The sequence below is a fragment of the Aquarana catesbeiana genome, linkage group LG06 (genome assembly GCF_042186555.1).
Source record: "Aquarana catesbeiana isolate 2022-GZ linkage group LG06, ASM4218655v1, whole genome shotgun sequence".
Classification (NCBI taxonomy): domain Eukaryota; kingdom Metazoa; phylum Chordata; class Amphibia; order Anura; family Ranidae; genus Aquarana; species Aquarana catesbeiana.
This window is the reverse complement of record NC_133329.1, coordinates 392,910,383-392,931,997: the sequence shown is the minus strand read 5'-3', so window position 1 is coordinate 392,931,997 and position 21,615 is coordinate 392,910,383. Positions and strand designations below refer to the sequence as shown.

At 45.8% G+C, this 21,615-nt stretch overlaps 1 protein-coding gene across 2 annotated transcripts in view; it reads right to left on the bottom strand.

Annotated features, from left to right (window-relative positions):
* Positions 1-21,615, bottom strand: part of LOC141147197 (sterol 26-hydroxylase, mitochondrial-like) — a 54,892-nt gene that overhangs the window by 18,114 nt on the left and 15,163 nt on the right. For both annotated transcript variants that reach the window (XM_073634352.1, XM_073634351.1), the window contains exons 2-4: positions 7,083-7,273; positions 2,762-2,961; positions 1,099-1,296 (exon numbers count right to left, since the gene is read on the bottom strand). In XM_073634352.1, coding sequence (XP_073490453.1) covers positions 1,099-1,296; positions 2,762-2,961; positions 7,083-7,216 — 532 coding nt within the window. In that variant the 5' untranslated portion in view covers positions 7,217-7,273. The remainder of the gene's footprint in view (positions 1-1,098; positions 1,297-2,761; positions 2,962-7,082; positions 7,274-21,615) is intronic.

Sequence of the window (21,615 nt, the reverse complement as noted above, 5' to 3'; positions counted from 1 at the left end):
TATTATATAATGTATCCTGTATGTATACAAAGTATTATATAATGTATCCTGTATGTATACAATGTATAATATAATGTATCCTGTATGTATACAAAGTATTATATAATGTATCCTGTATGTATACAAGGTATTATATAATGTATCCTTTATGTATACAATTTATTATATAATGTATCCTGTATGTATACAATGTATAATATAACGTATCCTGTATGTATACAATGTATAATATAACGTATCCTGTATGTATACAATGTATAATATAACGGATCCTGTATGTATGCAATGTACAATATAATGTATCCTGTATGTATACAATGTATTATATAATGTATCCTGTATGTATACAATTTATTATATAATGTATCCTGTATGTATACAATGCATGCACTTGCAGTGCACAGCGGATTTGTCTTTAGTAAATCATCCTCTGTGTGTATCACATTTGAGTTCCCTGCTTGATGTAATCAGCCTTTCCAGAGCCATTGAGCTCATTGAATGAGTGCGCTTTCTCTGTCTTATTTATCAAATACGTTTAGAAGTCTCAGCGCCTCTTGGATTTATCTTTCTAGAGCAATAAAAACCTAGCAGGGGTTTCTAAAATGCTTTTCTACCTCTTCCAACACAAAAAAAAAGATTTTGGATTTACACATAAAGAACCTTTTTAATAAAAGAGCAACTGTTCAGAAGAGAAAACGGCTTATGGAACTTTTATTTTTTTTAATTCGCACATTCCACATTAACACGCGTATTCGCTTGGAGAATGGCTATGCAATTTTAAAAAACACCTTTTATGAATTAATTTTTTAATTATTTTTACATTTTGGATAGATTAGGAAGAGTTCAAAACCCAATACGTTTATATTTTGCTGTCTGTGTCCTGTTGGGGAGATTTACCTTCAGTTCCTGTCCCAGAAATGCAACAGGAAGTGAGTAAAAATATCTGCAAAGTCCACTTCTATCCAAAACTAAAAAATGAATTGTTCTGGAATCGGCATTTGCCTGGTTGCTTTGGTCAGCAGAAGGCTCTATTTTTTCTTATATGATAAACATCATCTTTATAGCGATTAGACCGTTTTAGAATTTTCATCCACCTACTGAAAGCAAAGATGGTATCCCAGCCGGAGAGATATCGCTCCCAATAGGGGAAGACCCGTCTGGTCCATAGCGGCATGAAAGTGACATACACGGAGTTTCTCAGCATGAAGGCGATGGAAGCGACAAATTTCTGGGTCTCCGGAGGGATGTGTTTATTAAGGCAACCAGATCTGGCCTCAAATAAGATGTAGGAGAGTCCTAAAAGGAAGACATTTTTTAAAAATGTTTTTAACAAATGAGACTCACAACTGTATTATCCATTGCTCTATACATCTGACGGTCTCACCAGCGACTAATAATAGATGAATTCAATTATATATGACGCATCAGATATATCTTAGCCCAAGTAGACTATTTGGAATGGGGTGTAGGGCTACATTGAACTGCCTGCAATGTCATCAAGAGGGAGCAGATTTCCTACATTTATTGTGGAACTGCGACCACACTTTAAGATATTGGAAGCAGGTAATAGGAAAGCTGTCGAATGTGGTGGGCAAATCGATCCCATGTAATGAGGAGGTATGCCTGTTGGGATTATTGGAAGAGGAGATATGGCCTAGATATATTAAAATCATGGAAGCAAATAGCGGTAAGGTGGATGCAGGTGGAACCATCTTCGGTAAACCAATGGATGAAAACAGTTACTTAAGTGATACCCTACGAGAAAATAATGTATGAGCATAGAGGAGGGATACAAAAATATCATAAGATATGGGACGTGTGGAATAATGCACATGCAACTGTGGATAGGAATGAAAGATACATGGATAAATAGGTGACTGGCAGCAGCTAGACATGTGCAATTCATTTAGTTCTGAATTCGTTTTTTTTTTAATTCCGAAATTTCGAATTTCCGAATTTTCCAATTTCCGAATTTTCGGAGATTGGAAAATTCGAAATTCTGAATTTTGGAAATTCGGAAATTGGAAGATTCGAAAATTGGAGAATTCGAAATTTGAAGTTTTGGAAATTGGAAATTTCGGGAATTCGAATTTCGGAAAATTCGAAGTTCTGATTTTCGGAAATTGGAAATTCAAAATTTCAGAAATTTGAAATTTCGGAAATTCGAAATGGGAGATTTCGGAATTTTGAATTTTGGAAAATTCCAAGTTCTGAATTTCGGAAATTGGAAATTCAGAAATTGGAAATTCGGAAATTGGAAATTCAAAATTTCGGAAATTCAACAATTGGAAATTCAGAAATTGGAAATTCAGAAATTAGAAATTTTGGAAATTTCAGAAATTCTAAATATCAGAAATTCGGAAATTGTAAAATTAGAAATTTCAGAAATTTGTAAATTTCAGAAATTCGAAATTTTGGAGAATTCGGAAATTGGAAAATTTTGGAAATTGGAGAATTTTGGAAATTGGACAATTCGAAAATTCTAAATTTCAGAAATTCGAAATTTGGCTCATCCATGTAACCTGATACATCTGGAAGAGAGCTTGAGAGTCTTTTGAAAAACAACAGACTAAAAAAGCCTAAAAAAGAAAACGAATGCAGCCATCACATCTTAGAAATGGTAATCTGCAATATAATAAATCTTTGCTTTTGGGTTGAATACTGCTTTAACTTAAAAAAAAAAACAATATCTGACGCTTGGTCCACTATCACTTGGCATACAGCCTGTAAAAACAGAGAAGGTCTCTGTTGTATGACATACCTTCAAAGGTGAAATTGTAGAAGAGATTGCCGATGTCAGGGACTGTATTTCCAGAGGAGCTCTCACTGCGGATTTCCTGAATTCTCTCCATCAGATCCGTCACCACCTCATTGATGCTCCCGGTGTAGGCTCTGGCTTCTGTTGGCTTCAGCATTTTCTTGTTGAGCACGTTGCGGAGATTGTACCACTTGTGTCCCTGCCTGGAGATACAGAGAGTGGCCACAGTCCATCCAACAAGTACAATGATTGCTATCCAGACATACTGCAGCTGTGCTAAGGTCACTCCATTTACATAAATGGAAGTTTAAAAATAAATCTGATGCAGCCCATCTCCAGATACACACCCCCCCCCCCCGCGCTTAAATTTTGTTTTCTCTGGTTCCTTCTTTCCCCCCTCATCAACATACTGATGACATCTTTGAAATCAAACCTTTCCTTTTCATTAAAACGTTTCACCCATATTAAAGACTTTTCGCCATCTAGTCAATGATTGCATGTAAATAACGTATTGGGTATTTCTTGATTTTATTTTTTTATTTACCTTTTTTTTTTTTTTTTAATGGCTTAATTGTTCCCTTCTGACGTACCCTGCCGCGGCGAGGTATGTCATTTCTGGACGCGCAGTGGCTCCTGGGAGATGCTTGTCATCAATCCCAGGAGTCAATGGGCATTGCTGTCTGAAAGCGGCGCGTTATTTCCTAACAGGAAATGACGCGATGGAAGCGCCATCTTTAAAAAAGGTAACCAGGCTGTTGTTGCCATTTGGTACCCTGGCGTCTGTGCAGTAGTGATCGGCGGAGGCGGCTAGAGAGGCAATTTTTTTTTTAGTGAACTACATGAGGATTACGTATTGCTACATTTTAAAAGCCATGAGGACAGCATCCAGGTTTTAGTGTCGAGTGGCAATACGTGCGCCGCACTTTGTGCTTTATGTACAAGATCGATAGGTGCACGCTGGGTAGCCAGCAACACCTTATCCAGGAAGATGCTACTAGTGGGCTTCACATGCCCACAAGGAAGATGGGAGCGTGCTCGGCAGGGAACAGAAAGTTTACTATGAAGAAATACAGGTAATTATACAAACGACATTGCATTTAATAACATTTTTTAATTGATTTTGTTTAATAAATCAGGGGGTGTTTTTTTTTTTAAATACAGCTGGAACTCCACTTTGAATTCCTTCTTTTAGACCCAGTGATATCATTATTGGGTTCCTGTGCTTCTCTATGCAATGCAGGCAGATCAGGCTGGTAGGAGGGGCCAGCAGGGTGCTGTCCATAACTTCCTGAAAACATCCCAGTACTCCTCTCAAGAGCCCTCAGTCCTGATGCAAGCAGTGGGCTGACTCTTGGGAGGAGTTATGCAAATACCAAAAGGCCTTCATGGGGGGATGTCTGTCTGGAGAGGGGGGTGTTCCTACGCAGGCTGTATTTGTATACCAACCACCCTAGGTAACAGCCACATATAATGCTGAGCCTCCATGATTGAAATAACTGAAATTAGCCACTGTGACATCATATGCAGCCTCACTGTGCCATCAAATGCTGCCACTGTGCCATATCAAATGCTGCCAGTGTGCCCTCCGCCCACCGTCTGCACTTACCCTGTCTTGGTGGGACAGCTCCTCGATGTTCCTCGATGTCTTCTCCCGTCCTCTCTTCCTGTCCTCTGCTATGATTGGACACCTGATAGACGTTCCAATCACAGCGCCTGTCGTGTCAGCCAATCAGGTGACGGGTAACAGATCCGAGCACCTGATTGGCGGAGAGGCAATTTAGTGTTAGGAAAGCGAATATTCATTTGCTTTTCTAACACAGCTGAGTGATCTGCGAGCGACTCGCAGGTCACCTTTTTTGACGCCTATTAGAGCCTATGGCTCTAATCAGGTGCTTCAAAAAAAAACCCTGCTGCTGTAATTCAGGCCATCTTGTGGAGGAGAAGAGGGACTTCAGGGGGCAGCGCCGGATAGAGTATTGCAGCTGAATACTTTCCAAGAAAAATTTAGCCTGGAGTTTAGCCTGTAAGAACTTCCTATTGGCTGTCAAGAGGCAGGGATCTTTGGAAATTCCAGAGGCTGATGTGACTACATCACTGTGAGGCTACTGCAGCAATAAATTGGCCGGTTGTGGCTCTTGAAAGTGGAACTGGCGAGGGACATGAATGGTGAATAGAGTTGGGCGAACAATTTGAGCTGAGCAAAAGTTCGGCCGGAACATCACCTGTTCGCCCATTTGGCAAACACCCTAATTTGCATCGTGCATAGCTTGTTGTTAGGGTTCGGGCCTTGAAGCCGGTCGCTGCGTCCTTAAAAACGGATGAGTTATCAGCTGTCAACGGGCTTCCCCTCTGAATGGAAAAAGAAAAACATTGCCGGCAATAGAAAAAAGTGAAAAACGATGTGGGCCCTCGGGCCCCCCCCCCCCCCCAGTCCACATTAGGCCCTTCGGTCTGGTATGAATTTTAAGGGGAACCCCCAAAATCCATACCAGACCCTTATCCGAGCATGCAGCCTAGCAGGTCAGGAAAGAGGGTGACGAGTGAGCGCTCCCTCCCCCTACTGAACCATACCAGGCCTCAACGTTGAGGCAGACCCAAAGGGCCTGGTATAGATTAGGGGGGACCCCCAGGCAATTTTTTTAATCATTTTTGTATTGCTGCCAATGGTATTGTATTGCCAGCAATTTAATTTTTTTTTTGTTTTATAAATGTCAGTTTTTCTGCAGCAGGTTCTATACAGGGTACAGATGCAGCACTTTACAGGCAGACTAAGGAAACCCCCCAGGCACTATATTTAAAGGAATTTTTCATTTTTATTATTTCACTTTAAGCATCATTAAATTCACTGCTACTGAAGAAAAATCTTATTTTAAATTTCTTTTTGCATTTTTACATGTCCCCCAGGGCAGTACCCGAACCCAATACCCTTTGGCAAAATGGGAACTTTTGATTTTTCAGGTTCGGGTCACATAGACTGCAATGGGGTTTACTGTTTGGGTCAGAACTTTTGCTATGTTCGAGAGTTCTAGTTCTGACATGAACCGAACGGGGGGGGGGGTGTTTGGCCCAATTCTAATGGTGAATATAAATGGTGTTTCCAAAGACACTTTACAATTTAACAATGGGGAATAGGTAACAGAAAAGGGGGGGCTTTAGGTTTGTATATGTTGCTGTTATTTTTTTTTGTACCAGTACTTATCCATCTATAACAGGGGTCTCTAACTGGCAGCCCTCCAGCTGTTGCGAAACTACACATCCCATGAGGCATTGCAAGGCTGACAGTTACAAGCATGACTCCCACAGGCAGAGGCATGATGGGACTTGTAGTTTCACAACAGCTGGAGGGCTGCCAGTTTGAGACCCCTGATCTATGTAATGCATTACAAAGGATTCCCAGAGCACCATGGGTTTTCCAAAGAGACAGCAGTAATCTTCTAGAACAGGGGTCTCCAAACTTTCTAAACAAGGGGGTCAGTTCACTGTCCTTCAGACTTTTGGGGGGGGGGGGCAGACCTTGGAGTCAGTGGGAGGAATAGTGTCCCATCGTTGGTGTCAGTAGGAAGAATAGTACCCCATCAATAGTATCTGTGGGAGGAATAGTGACTTATCATTGGTGTCAATGGGAGGAATAGTGTCCCATCAGTGGGAGAAATAATACCCCATTTTTGATGTCAGTGGGAGGAATAGTGTCCCATCATTGATGTCAATGGGATGAATAGTATAGTGCCTCATCATTGATATCAATGGGAGGAATAGTGTCCCATCATTGGTGTCAGTAGGAAGAATAGTGTCCCATCATTGGTATCAGTGGGAGGAATAGTGCCCGATCATTGGTGTCAGTGGGAGGAATAGTGCCCCATCATTGATGTCAGTGGAAGGAATAGTGTCCCATCGTTGGTATCAGTGGAAGGAATAGTGTCCCATAATTGGTGTCAGTAGGAAGAATAGTGCCCCATCATTGGTATCAGTGGGAGGAATAGTGCCCCATCATTGGTGTCAGTAGGAAGATTAGTGCCGCATCATTGGTGTCAGTAGGAAGAATAGTGCCCCATCATTGGTATCAGTAGGAGTAATAGTGCCCGATCATTGGCGTCAGTGGTTGGAATAGTGTCTTGTATCAGTGAGAAGAACACTGCCCCAAGGGCCGAATAAAGGCAAGCAAATGGCCGCATCTGGCCCCAGGGCCACAGTTTGGAAACCACTGTTCTAGAAGATCCATTTGTCTGATTGAAACCTCAGATCAGATAAAGTTGGCTGTTTTGTGTTGTAGCACTTTTTATAAGATCAATTTATAGAGGTGATATCACCAGTTGGGCGGACTTACTCAGTAAAGGGACCGTAGGGCAAGTTCCTGATATCCCGGTGCTCCTTCCAGAGGTCCACTTCTGTTCTCATGGGATATTTCCCCTCTTGTCTCAGCAGGTTTTCAATCAGCTTGGGGTCCGCTATATTGACCATTTTGTAGCGACTAATAACCGTCTTGAACAACGGCCCGTAAAGCTTCTTGTATCTTATCTGTCAATAATCAAAAAACTATTAATCGAGGTCCAGCAGGTTGCAGATATTACTACATGGTATTTATCAAATCTCACTAATTTATATTGTGCCATATTTGTAGGGTCAGGGCCCTGTGCTGTTGTGCCCCTAATCTAGGGTTGCCACCTTTTCTTCACGTCAAACCCGAATACAGCAATTTTTTTTTTAATAGTATAAACTATACATATTTTTCGCAATTAAAAAACATTTCCAATCATATGAAGTTAATCACAAGAGTCACCCTTCACATCAGAATCCGCAGAATTCCCTTTTTACATCTGAACTCCCAGAATTCCCTTTCACTGTAAGGCGGAACTCTGCAGACTCTGATGCAAGGAAGAACTCTGGGGACTCTAACATAAGGGATGCTCTGGGAACCCTGATTTAAAGCGGCGTTCCACACAAAAATGGAAGTTCTGCTTTTTGGAACCCTCCCCTCTGTCTAAGACAGGTATTTGCACCCACTTCCTGGCATAGACTCCCACGGGAGTCTACGCCACTTCCCGTCCCCCCGCGCTGTCTTCTGGGAAACACACAGGTCCCAGGAGATAGCCGGGACCAGTTACGACGCGCAGCGCGACTTGCGCATGCGCAGTAGGGAACCGGGAAGTGAAGCCGCAACGCTTCACTTCCTGATTCCCACACCCAGGATGGCGGCGGCAGCTGCCGAGAATCGAGCGAGTGATCGGCGTCGGCTGCCGACATCGCTGGACTCCGGGACAGGTAAGTGGCCATTTATTAAAAGCCAGCAGCTGCAGTATTTGTAGCGGCTGGCTTTTAATATTTTTTTTTTTTTTTAGGTGGACTCCCTCTTTAATGGGGAACACTGAGTACTCTGATGCACGGAGAGGACTCTGATGTAAGGGGGGACACTGTGGCCTCTGGTGAAAAGGGGAACTCTGATGTAAGGGGTGCCCTGAGAACCCTGATTTACCTTAGTGTAATCACTCAGGGATGGATGGTGAGCTCACTCACCTCTTGGCAGTCAGCACCTTTCAACCAGATGTATCTGAGGCTGCTGGACTTCACAGAGGGGTAGGGGCGGGAGGAAGAGGAACAGGTCGAGCCCTCTCTCCTCTCCCATCTGTATGTGGGGGGATTGTTAGCGCTGGCTTTTGGCAGTGTGAAAGAAAGTGTAATGGACACACTTAGCTTAGGCAGCTGGAGCCAGCAACCCTGCTGGGAGGCCATAGTCCAGTCTGAATAATGTGTCCGGGTTTCAGGCAGTTGGAAACCTGGACACATGATTCCAAACCCGAACTGTCCGGGTGAATCCTGGACAGGTGGCAACCCTACCCTAATCAAATACAGCAAGTTTTTTGCTAGGATGTAACCTGCCTGAGCTCTGTTGAAATGTTTCTGGGCTCTGCAAGTTTCTCCTAATCTCAGCGTGTTGATGGTTTCTACCTGTTAGTGTGAAGGAGGTTCCAATATCCAGTGTGGGATGGACAATCACTGAGCTATGAATATTTATCTTACCCAGACTAACCCTGAGCTCTTTATGGTTTGGGTCACTTTTGCAGTGTTCTGTTACTCCTGGGCTTCTTCCTGGACAAGATGCCTGCAGAGAACGTCTCTCTACACCCCTGATGCCCAACCTGCGGCCCGAGGGCCACATGCGGCCCTTTGGCGTTTGCACTGCAGTGTGGCCCTCGGAACCCAGCAAATGGGAGCTTTGGTTGACTGTCTCCTACAGCATGATGTTTATTCTCCAACCATTCATGTAACACAGTCTCTGACCATCTCCTTTAGTAAGACCTCCGTCTTTGACAGTCTTTTGCATCATTACATATAATAAATATTATATGTGGCGCTTTGGTGACATCAGGGGCTGCATTTGAGGCCCCATAGACCAAAAGATTTTTTTTCTGTCCATCCAGTCCTGAAATTTACACATCTCTGCCACACAAAACAGCCCTACCCAGCATGGGAGGAGACATGATTTTTCTATTTTGCTGCAGTTAAAGCAGACCTTCACCCTAAAGGTGATGTTGTGCCACCCTGGCACCCCTTCCCCCCCCCCATGAGTAACACTCATAGGTCTTGTCCCTCTTCAAGCCTTTCATTGTATTTGTTGCTTAGGTCCCATTCACACTTGGTGATCTGGAATCGCAGCAGAATTCGTGCAATTCTGCCGCAACTCCAAATTGCTTGGCAATCTCTGCAAAACACGCAACACACGTTTGAGTGCCATTCATTTTAAGTGGCACCCCAAATGTGGTGTGATTTTGCCGTCATTGTCATGTGGCAGTCATGGCAAAACGGACAGAGAGAGGGGGTGAGAGAGAGAGGTGAGACAGAGAGGGGGTGAGAGAGGGAGGGGGGTGAGAGAGGGAGGGGAGAGACAGAGAGGAGAGTGTGAGAGAGAGAGGGGGTGAGAGAGGGAGGGGAGAGACAGAGAGGGGAGTGTGAGAGAGAGAGGGGGGGTGAGAAAGAGAGGGGGTAAGAGAGGGAGGGGAGAGACAGAGAGGGGGTGAGAGAGAGGGGATGAGATGTAGAGAGGGAGGGGAGAGACAGAGAGGGGGTGTGAGAGAGAGAGGTGAGACAGAGAGGGGGTGAGAGAGGGAGGGGAGAGACAGAGAGGGGGTGAGAGAGGGAGGGGAGAGGCAGAGAGGGGGTGAGATGTAGAGAGGGAGGGGAGAGACAGAGAGGGGAGTGAGAGAGGGAGAGGAGAGACAGAGAGGGGGTGAGAGAGAGGGGATGAGATGTAGAGAGGGAGGGGAGAGACAGAGAGGGGTGTGAGAGAGAGGGGATGAGATGTAGAGAGGGAGGGGAGAGACAGAGAGGGGTGTGAGAGAGAGAGGTGAGACAGAGGGGGGGTGAGATGTAGAGAGGGAGGGGAGAGACAGAGAGGGGGTGAGAGAGGGAGGGGAGAGACAGAGAGGGGGTGAGAGAGGGAGGGGAGAGACAGAGAGGGGTGTGAGAGAGAGAGGTGAGACAGAGGGGGGGTGAGATGTAGAGAGGGAGGGGAGAGACAGAGAGGGGGTGAGAGAGGGAGGGGAGAGACAGAGAGGGGGTGAGAGAGGGAGGGGAGAGACAGAGAGGGGAGTGTGAGAGAGAGAGGGGGGGTGAGAAAGAGAGGGGGTGAGAGAGGGAGGGGAGAGACAGAGAGGGGGTGAGAGAGGGAGGGGGGTGAGAGAGAGAGGTGAGACAGAGAGGGAGGGGAGAGACAGAGAGGGGGTGAGAGAGGGAGGGGGTGAGAAAGGGAGGGGAGAGACAGAGAGGGGGTGAGAGAGGGAGGGGGGTGAGAAAGGAAGGGGGGTGAGAAAGGGAGGGGAGAGACAGAGAGGGTAGTGTGAGAGAGAGAGAGAGAGGGGGGGTGAGAAAGAGAGGGGGTGAGACAGTGGGGGGGAGTGTGAGAGAGAGGGGATGAGATGAAGAGAGGGAGGGGAGAGACAGAGAGGGGAGTGAGAGGGGAGGGGGTGAGAGAGGGAGGCGGGAAAGTGAGAGGGGGTGAGAGAGAGGGGAGACAGAGAGGGAGGGGAGAGACAGAGAGGGGGTGAGAGAGGGAGGGGGGTGAGAAAGGGAGGGGAGAGACAGAGAGGGGGTGAAAGAGGGAGGGGGTGAGAGAGGGAGGGGGTGAGAAAGAGAGGGGAGAGACAGAGAGGGGAGTGTGAGAGAGAGAGGGGGGGGTGAGAAAGAGAGGGGGTGAGAAAGAGGGAGGGGTGGGACAGAGAGGGGAGTGTGAGAGAGAGAGGGGATGAGATGAAGAGAGGGAGGGGAGAGACAGAGAGGGGAGTGTGAGAGAGAGGGGATGAGAGATAGAGCGGGAGTGGAGAGAGACTGGGGGGAGAGAAAGAGGGGGGTGAAAAACTACACCGGACTCTCACCTTCCTGCAGCCCGCCGGCTCCTTTTTACCAGCTGTATGTTGCGAGGCTGCTGCAGCACGATCACAGCCCGGGACTCCAAACTGCTCTGCCAAGTGAGCTACTTCTGGGATCGGAGGCTGTGGCTACTGCCGCCTCCTGCTTCCACTTTGCTCCCCTGTCACTGAACAGTCAGTCTCCTCTAGTGGGTGTCACCCAGGTGCGGTCTGCACCCCCCTAGTGAGACCACTGCTCATGGTGTCCCTTCTGTTTGGGAGCAGCGCCGCCCCCCTGAAAAATGCCACCCAAGGCAAATGCCTTGTTTGCCTCGCGGTAGATACGCACCTGCGCAGTATCACGTGAAAATTGCCAATACAAAAGCTTACATTGGGGCCTTAATTGCACCAGGGAAATATGAGATCTCCTGGCCCCCCAGATAGGGCTTTGCTGTGTGGAAAAGCTGTGCAAATTTCAGGACTGGATGGACTGAACTACAAATGGTAAAACAGCTTTGGTATATGTATTTCATCTGTGTATTTAGCTGTTTGCAGGGAGGTCAGCTTTGGGGCTCATTTACACCGGCAGAAGCCCTTCCTGAAAATAAAACCTCCATTTTTTTGCTGTGTTGCTGATATGTGTGCTGGAAATTTGTATTTTGTCTTTGCTCTCTTTAGGCTTTCCATGCCAAATCTGCATTACTGCTCTTCAGAGGGCACCATCTTTCTTTGCTCTGTTGTGTTCTCCTGCGCTGTTCCTTTCTAAATCAGCAGTTGGGAGAAGTTGTACAACTGCTTTCTTTTCAGACAGGTACCTCGGTAATCCATCTTGAGGATCCTGTGCATACATTGCTTGTTTTTTTCTTGCAGCCCTTTGAACAAGCTGTAGACATGGGGGTGACGGTTGACAGGTCTGACAACCAGGAGAATTTTACTTTTTTTGAAAGGAACACAACGCTTGAAAACAAATATTTGTCTTCCATTTCAAAAAAGTCACATTTTGGTCACTTATATACAATACCATACCTGTAAAAGAAGAAGCAATAGACTTACTTTTCTGACAGCCTAGGTCAGTGATGGTGAACCTTGGCACCCCAGATGTTTTGGAACTACATTTCCCATGATGCTCAACCACACTGCAGAGTGCATGAGCATCATGGGAAATGTAGTTCCAAAACATCTGGGGTGCCAAGGTTCGCCATCACTGGTCTAGGTGTTGAAACGCTGCTACTTCCTGGTTGGTGGTATTGCACTCTTCTGTGTATGTGAAATTCCTGCTCCCTGCTGCACGCTGTGGCTCCTCCCAATGGCCCGTACAGCCTGTAGTGCTGTATAAGTCATAGGGAGAAACCACTGTGTCTGGTGGGGGGAGCAGGTATTCCAACCACCTTGAAGTGTTGAAGACCTTTGGCAGCTGGTAAGCAGTGAAGAGGCTTGTGCGTCAACACCAGGGCCACCGGAAAGGTAACTACATTGCCTCTTCTTCTTTTATAGGTATGCTGTTGAATTCAAGCATCCCTGTGGAGTAGGATTACCACATGTCCCAGATTGCCCAGGACAGTCCCGCATTTTTTTCCACTTTTTACTCCAGATCCCTCAGGTCATTTGTATTCCTTTTGTAGTCTAGTATGTTTTTTTATATGCAACTTTTTTTTTTTTAACAGAAAAGTTTTTATTTGCTCCATAAGGAGATTATATACACATACAAACAATAAAGATTAATTGAACAGTGTGCTGCTACAAATTATACATATATATTCAGGTCAAATGGCTACAATTCAGACTATTTTTTCAATTTATCATCCTATCATCAGGTTATATATAAAAAATCTTAATAGAGGTGTATCAATATCTTCCCCCATACCAAATCCTGTGCTTATCGTATTCTATAGTGTCTAATAGAGGGATGATCTTCTCTATGGTGGAAAAATAAGTACCAATGCTAGACACTCATTTTTATTTTATTTTACCCTGGGGGGGGGGGGGGGGGGGGGGGGGGGGGAAGGGGGGAGGGCACGGAAGGAGGGAGAGAGACAAGGATAGGGAAGGAGGGGGCAAAACCAGGGGGGGGGGGGGGGGAGCGGAGACCAGGAAACGACTTGTCCAAAGTAGGATGTTTCCGCTTCAGTAGCCCACATCCATCTTATTGGTGAGACCATGCACCCCAAATTTTGGAGAACTTTTTTGGGCATTTGCGGTTGATATAGGTAAGCTTATATAATGGCAATGTGGAGTTGACCAAGGCCTTCCACTGGGCCACTGTAGGAGGGTCAGGTTGCTTCCATTTAAGCAGTATAGTTTTCCTAGCATAGAACGAGGCATAAAACACAAACAATCTTTTATGAGTATTGGGTATGAGGTTATCACATACTCCCAAGAGAAAGACAATCGGGTTTAACTGTAGATGTAAGTCACCCACCAAATTAATCACGTTGACTACTTCCAGCCAAAACTGTTGTATAAGAGGACAGGACCAGACCACATGCATAAAGGTACCCAGTCTCCCCCACACTTTGGGCATCTATCTGACACTATCGGGTAAATTCTAGACAATCTCTGCGGCGTGTAATACGCCCTATGGAGAAACTTAAGCTGTATAGAACGATCTTTCGCAGATACCATGAGAGGAATGCATCGTTGTATGCCCTCCTCCCAGTCATCCGCCGCCAGGGCGGGTATGTCCTCCTTCCATTTGTCAAAAAGTGTGTTCTTCTTAGATGGCTCTTCACCTATTATTCGCATATATAGGGAGGATAGAATTCGGTCCACGTGTCTGGAAATCAAAAAGGACTCAACCCCATGTGAGTGCAAGGTGATTCCCGACGGGAATTGGGCTCGCAGTGCATGACGTAGTTGTAAATAGCGAAATAACATTCGCGAGGGGAGTTGGAAATCGTTTTTTAATATATCATAAGGAAGGATCCCCCCTCCCGAAATTACCTGTTTTAGTATTTTAACACCATAATTTGCCCACAAGGCCGGGTCTGGAACTGATTGGAGATGCTTCAATTTGGGATTGCCCCATAGTGGTGTATAGGGAGACATAGAACCTGGTTCAGTAAGTTTCCCCGACATCTGCCCCCAAACTCTGACTGTCGTATACATTGAGGACGTCATATCTGGATGTGTTTTTGGGCCCCTAAAGACCAGGTTGCTCAGTGCTGAGTAAGATCCCAGTATAGCGGCCTCCAAGTTAACCGCTGGATTGGACTTCGGCTGGGAGAACCACCAACGAACCGTCACAACCACTGCTGCCCAGTAATACTTTTTAAAGCAGGGGAGTGCCAGACCTTCCAATGACAAAGGAAGCTGCAAGGTGGCCCGAGCAACTCTAGGGGCTCGACCTCCCCACACAAAGGTGTTAACTAATTGATCTAGCTTAGTAAAGAAGGAGCTAGGGATGGGGACCGGGGTGTTACGAAAGACATAAAGAAATTTAGGCAGAAACGTCATCTTAAGCAAATTGATTCTTCCTACCGGTGTAAGGGGAAGAGACTTCCAAGCCTGGCATCTGGTGGTTAATTGCTGTAGAATTGGGTAGACATTATCCACTAAATATTGAGATGGGTCCCGCTGTATCTCGATGCCCAAGTACCTGAACCCAGACACCATAACCAGCGGTATCTGCGGGTCCACGGGAACCGGGGTGCGGGACAGCGAGAATAGGGTCGACTTAGACCAGTTGATCCGTATGCCAGAGAAAGCCCCATAGCCATTAATAAGTTCCAGTGCCGCCTCCAATGAGGCAGACGCATCCGGTAGATACAATAGCGTATCATCAGCGTATAACGAGAGCCTCTCAGTCAACGGACCAACCATTATGCCCTTAACCCTGTGAGACGTTCTAAGTAGGATAGCGAGGGGCTCAATGGCCAGGGCAAACAGCCCTGGAGACATAGGGCATCCCTGCCTGGTCCCCCTCCCCAGAGAGAAAGGAGGTGAGAGCACACCGTTTGTGCGTATTCTTGCAGTGGGGCCATTATAGAGGAGCTTTACCCAGGATATGAACTTGGGGCCAAAATTAAACCTTTCCAGGACTTGCCAAAGGAACTCCCACTCAACCGAGTCGAAGGCCTTCTCGGCATCTAAAGAGGCCACCACACCCGGGGATTCCTTTTTCTCCGCAAAAGATATGTTTGTGTAAAGTCGACGTAGGTTAATGTCAGTTCCCTTACCAGGCATAAACCCTGTTTGATCACCATGAATTATAGAAAGGATAACCGAATTTAGCCTAGTGGAGAGTATCTTAGTAGTTATCTTGGCATCTACGTTTAACAGTGAGATGGGACGGTACGAGGCACAAGACGTAGGATCCTTATTAGGTTTGGCTATAACTACTATAACTGCCTCCGACATAGATGGAGGTAAGCAACCCTCCCCCAGCATCTCTAAAAGCAGGTCATGAAATTTAGGGATCAGAAACTCCCTATGTTCCTTATAAAACTCCGCTGGTAGGCCGTCCGGGCCCGGAGTTTTTGCTGACTGAAGTGCCCCCACCGCCATTTGGACCTCCTTAAGAGTAATCGGGGCGTCTAATGCACTACGAGCCGTAACCGAAAGTTGTGGAAATTCTATTTGATTGAGGAAACTGTGAAGGTCTTCACTAGTGGAGGTGTTAGTAGAGGTATATAGTTGTTTGTAATACTTAGCAAATTGTTCATTTATATCAGCAGGGTCAGAGCAGAGCTTTCCCCTATCGTCCTTTATGTGGGCAATGTGTGACTGGGAGGAGCGTTCTTTAGCTAACCATGCTAATAGTCTACCTGTTCTTTCTCCTTGCTCAAAAATTCTCTGGGATTGAGCAAGTATCTGTTTCTTGGTGGTCTCAACCCTCATCAGGGAGATTTCCCTGTGAAGGGATTGCAGCGCGTCATAAGTCAGTATGTCTTTAGTATGCACATATCTATCCTCTAGCAGAAGAGCCCTCTTTTCCGCCTCCTCTAGTGCTAGTCTGGTGTCCTTCCTAACCCTCCCAATCGCAGTTTGATACTGGCCCCTGGTATGCGCCTTGAAGGCATCCCACAGTGTCGGGGGGGGGACCGTGCCCTCGTTAATTGCCCAGTAGACTCCCAACTCTCCCTCCACCAGGGGGGACACCCTCTCGTCCGTAATCCACAGACCCGAAAGTCGCCAGAGTGCAGCACCCACCGGTGAATCCGTTTTAAGTCTAAGCAGGAGAGGTGCATGGTCTGAAATGCCACGCGGCAGGATCTCAACCTCCTGTATCCGGGAGAGCAGGGAGTCCGTGGCAAACATCAGGTCAATTCTGGAGAAAGAAGCATGTGTAGCTGAATGACACGTATATTGTTTCATGTTAGGGTGTTTCAGTCTCCATATATCAGTGAACCCGAAATTTTCCGCCCATTGAGAGAGGGGAGAGATGGAAGAGGGCCCCCCGCTAAATCTATCCAGAGTTGCATCTGGGACCATGTTAAAGTCTCCAGTCAGTCAATATAACTCCAGCTGACGGATATAATGCTATTATTGGGGCTAATTTCCCCAGTATGTTCACCGTGGCAGGGGGGGGGGACATAGATGCCCACGATCAGCAATTCCATTCTGTCGCACATCGCATGCAGGGCCACATATCTCCCCTCAGGATCTAGGTGTAGATCCAGTAGGGTAAACCCAAGGGATTTATGTATGAGGACACTGACACCCCTGGAACAGGAAGAATAGGTAGAGTGGTAATACGCACCAACCCATGGTTTCCTGAGTGCCAGCGTCTTACTCCCGACCAAATGTGTCTCCTGGAGTACACATATGTGCGGGTTGTACTTTTTCAAAAAATTGAAAACCAGTGATCTTTTTATCTTGGAATTCAGACCTCTAACATTCCAAGACAAAATAGTCAGGGGAGTCATTTAAATCTTACAAGAAATGTGTAAAGGCGACTATGCAGCATAATCCATATCCATCTATATATGTAAATACACAAAAGTAGCATAATCTTATTCGTCATTGTAAAAACTCTGTAAGGAGGAACATCTCTGCCATCTAGTGGATGAGTATTAGAATAACACTGACCCTTAATATAGGAGACATTTACATATAATTGAGTACTCATGTAGCAGCAAAAAAATAAAAATCCCAACTGGGAGCAAAAACCTGTGCTCCAACTCCAGCCCCCATCCCCCCACCCCGCACCACCCCCCGAACTTCGGTGTGCCTTCATCTCAGAAACTGTCATGGCAACTGCCAACGGGGGAAATGAACAGAAGGACACCTGAGTGTCACAGTACGTGCAAGTAGTCTTCCAGCAAAAATTTCACAGGATTAACGGTCCCTGCAGATTTGTATCTTGGATCACCCGGGGAGAAAAATTTATAGATAAAAGAACAAATTATATAAAAAAACAGACATAACTCCTCCGGGGGCACAATTCTTAAACTGTTGCAAACTCCGCCATAAAATGCAATGCAGAAATTCGGGGCAACCCTCCTCCACCCCCCCAATGTCCCTGTGTCATGAGCAGGATTAATATAGAATCCACATGTGGTCGGGTGGGTGAAACATGAAGAACTGCAACCAGTTCCTAGGAAGTCCTTCAGGTCGTGTGTAAACGTCCCACTCTGGAGGGAAGGGGGGGGGGAAATGATCAATTAACCCTTCAGGGTCAGTCGGAGGAGGGGACCCCCAGAACACATTAGATAGTTGAAAGTAAACATACCCTGCTGCCTGCAGCAGTCACCCCTGCCTAGGCAGAGTCTCCAGCCATTGCGATGCATCCTCAGGGGAGGTAAAAAAGCGCACCATCTCACCATCCTGGACTCGGAGCCTAGCTGGAAACAGCATGCTGTATTTTATTTTCCTATTCCGAAGGTTGAGCTTCACCTGGTCGAATGATCGACGCAGCTTCTGTGTGTCCACCGAAAAATCTGGAAATATCATCAGCTTCGCTCCTTCATACCGCAGTTGTTCAGTTTTACTTGACTCACGCAGGACCACATCTCGATCCCTAAAGTTGAGCAATCTCAGAATAAACGTGCGTGGAGGAGCTCCCGGGGGCCCCCGGGCAGCAGGCATCCTATGTGCCCTTTCCACCACAAAGAAGTCTGAGAATGGCGCCTGTGGTAGAAGCGTGCGCAGGAGACGCTCCGTGAAGGCAGTGGGGTCAGCTCCCTCAGCCCCTTCAGGTAGTCCCACCACTCGGAGGTTATTCCTCCTATTTCTATTTTCTGCATCTTCCGCGCGGGTTTCCAGGGACTTGATTTTTGTTTGCAGCGTGCGGAGTGAGACTGTGTGGGACTGCAGCGTGTCTTCTGCGTCCCCCACGCGGCGCTCAGCCTCTGCAAGGCGGGAGCGAAAAGTGTCCATGTCTCTCCTAATGAGGCTAATATCCAGCTGTATCAGCTCTATCTTGCCTGTTAGCGTTGTCTGGCATGTAGTGATCGCCTGCATGAGGGCCTCAAAGTTGGATTGCTCCTTCTCAGCGGGGTCCACGTCGCTTTCTCCTGCTTGCGACGCCATGTTGGGGCCTGTGGCGGGACGGGAGTTCCGCGCAGCGGTAGTTTGGGCGACTTTCTGGGACTTTCGGGCGGCCAGGGACCCCTTCCCCTTTGTCATACCGTCCTCCGCCGGCAGCTGGGCTGTCTCAGGGCGTCCAGGATCTTCGGTCTGCAGGGTAACAGCGGTGCTAGCCGGAGACTGAGCGGAGCTCTCTCAAAGCACGTCTGCTCCGGTCTCCATCTTGGACACGCCCCCTTTTATATGCAACTTTAGTGCCTTAGATATATCATATACAGAGCATTTGTTTAATGTATGTTAGCCTAACATTGGCCACCCGCCAACTGCATTGTAAGCCAAGTGACAGTTCTTAAATAGGCAAGGGGTGTGGCCACCCGGCGACATCACAGGGTGGCACCGCCCCCTGTGATGTCACCGACTGCTGCATGAAATGTGGTCACCCTACTGTGGAGACCGGCTCATTTTAAAGCTAAAAGCAGACCTTTAGCCATTTTTAATCTTTCCATCTATTAAATCTCCAGCCCTTGTTGTTTTAACTTTGGATAGTAAAACAATTTTTTTTCTGCCAGTAAATACCTTATACAGCCCACTTCCTGTTTCTTGTCTGGCAAAAAGTCTAGGCTTATCATATCATACACAGCTCTCTCTCTCTCACTCACTCTTGCCAGGAATGGGGGGGGGGGGGGGGAGAGAGTCATAAGAGGGCCAATGAGAGCTGCAGTGCTGGAGATGTGCATCTGTGTGTGTCTGTGTAAATCCAGGAAATGAATGGCAAAGATGTTTTTATTACAAATTATGTGAGCAGACTGCAGTTCCTCTTCAAGTTTAATTTGCTTATATTTGCCCCCCCCCACCCCCCAAAATTAACATGTTAATGACATTTTTTTAAATGAAACCATTCTATTTTCATTACATACCTTTTTTAGACACACTGATGTCATCACTGGGTCTCTGTGCTTCTCTATGCAATGCAGGCAGATCATAGCTTGTGGGAAGGGCCAGCAGGGTGCTGTACATAGCTTCCTGAAAAAATCTCAGTGCTCCTCCCAAGACCCTCTCAGCCCTGCAGTCTGCAAGCAGCAGACGGGCTCTCGGGAGGAGTTATGCAAATGTAAAAACGCCTTGATGGGTGGGTGTCATTCTGGAGTAGTTGGCTTTCCTAGGCAGGCTATATTTGCATAAAGACCACCCTAGGTAACACCCACATGTGTTTCTGAGCCTTCACGATTGGAAGAACTGAAATCCAATGAATGAATGTGGCGGGCCAGGGAAAATAAGGGCTAAGGGATGCTAGATCTCTTCCAGCCAGGAAATGAGGTGGGGCTCTATCTAACTTGCTGCAGCTTCTAATGCACACTGTGAAAAGCTCACAGTGTGCAGTGAAATCAAAATAATCAATTTCAGTACAAGAAAGGAGCCTCTACAAGTAGGGATCGACCAATGTCGTTTATTCTGTGCTGATACGATACTGATAGTTGGGCCACTACTCCTGCCGATATTTTTTGCCGATATATTGTACATTTAAATTTTTGATTTTTATGACTGTTATTGCTGTCACAAGGAATGTAAACATCCCTTGTGACAGTAATAGGCGGTGACAGGTATACAAGAAAAAGAACCGCTGCTCCAGGTGTATAAAGATAAGGCTGATGGAAGTATCTTGCAGAGTGCCAGTCCCGGCCCGCCTCTGTGGGAAATATGGAAAGAATAAAGAAATGGCTGCACATCCAGAACTTCCGATTGCCTTTTATTTTGTTTCATAAAGATAACACCAAAGACACCAAACTGTGATCACGTAGACGCGTTTCACACATACATCTTGTGCTTAATCATTAATTGTAATCATTAAGCACAAGGTGTATGTGTAAAAACGCCTTTACGTGATCATGGTTTGGTGTCTTTGGTGTTATCTTTATGAAACAAAATAAAAGGCAAAGACACCGAACTGTGATCACGTAGACGCGTTTCAAACATACATCTTGTGCTTAATCATTAATCAAGTAAGAAAATGTGAAACTGCGCTAATAGACTGATATAGATGACAATTGACCATCATAGGGTGCAAAAAAAAGACCATGTGAATATATGGAGCATATAAGTAGTTGCTCATAAAAAATTTGCATTCAATACATGTGCAAAAGTGCATAATCATGTGCATCAGTGCAAATTTTGAGACATATTAAAAGTCCATATAATAAATACCCAAGTGCTGATGAGTGTTGAAAGTTTGTTGATGATTAACCACTTGACAACTGGGCACTTAAACCCCCTTCCTAACCAGACCAATTTTCAGCTTTTGGTGCTCTCACATTTTGAATGACAAATTACTCAGTCATGCAACACTGTATCTATATGAAATTTTTGTCCTTTTTTTCACACAAATGGAGCTTTCTTTTGGTGGTATTTAATCACCGCTGGGTTCTTTATTTTTTGCGCTATAAAAGAAAAAAGACCGAAAAATCTGTAAAAAAATACATTTTTCTTAATTTCTGTTATAATATTTTGCAAATTAGTAATTTTTCTTCATATATTTTGACCAAAATTTATACCGCTACATATCTTTGGTAAAAATAACCCAAATCGGTGTATATTATTTGGTCTTTGTGAAAGTTATAGAGTCCAAAAGCTATGGTGCGAATATCTGAAAATTGATCACACCTGAAGTACTGACGGCCTATCTATATTCTTGAGACCCTAACATGCCAGAAAAGTACAAATACCCCCCAAATGACCTCTTTTTGGAAAGAAGACATTGCAAGGTATTTAGAAAGATGCATGGTGAGTTTTTTGAAGTTGTCATTTTTTCCCACAATTCTTTGCAAAATCAAGGTTTTTTTTTTTACTTTTTTTTTTATCCACAAAATTGTCATATTAGCAGGTTATTTCTCACATACTACATATGCATGCCACAAATTACACCCCAAAACACATTCTGCTATTACTCCCGAGTACGGCGATACCACATGTGTGAGACTTTTACACAGCGTGGCCACATACAGAGGCCCAACATGCAGGGAGCACCATCAGGCATTCTGGAGTGCCCAGGCCAAT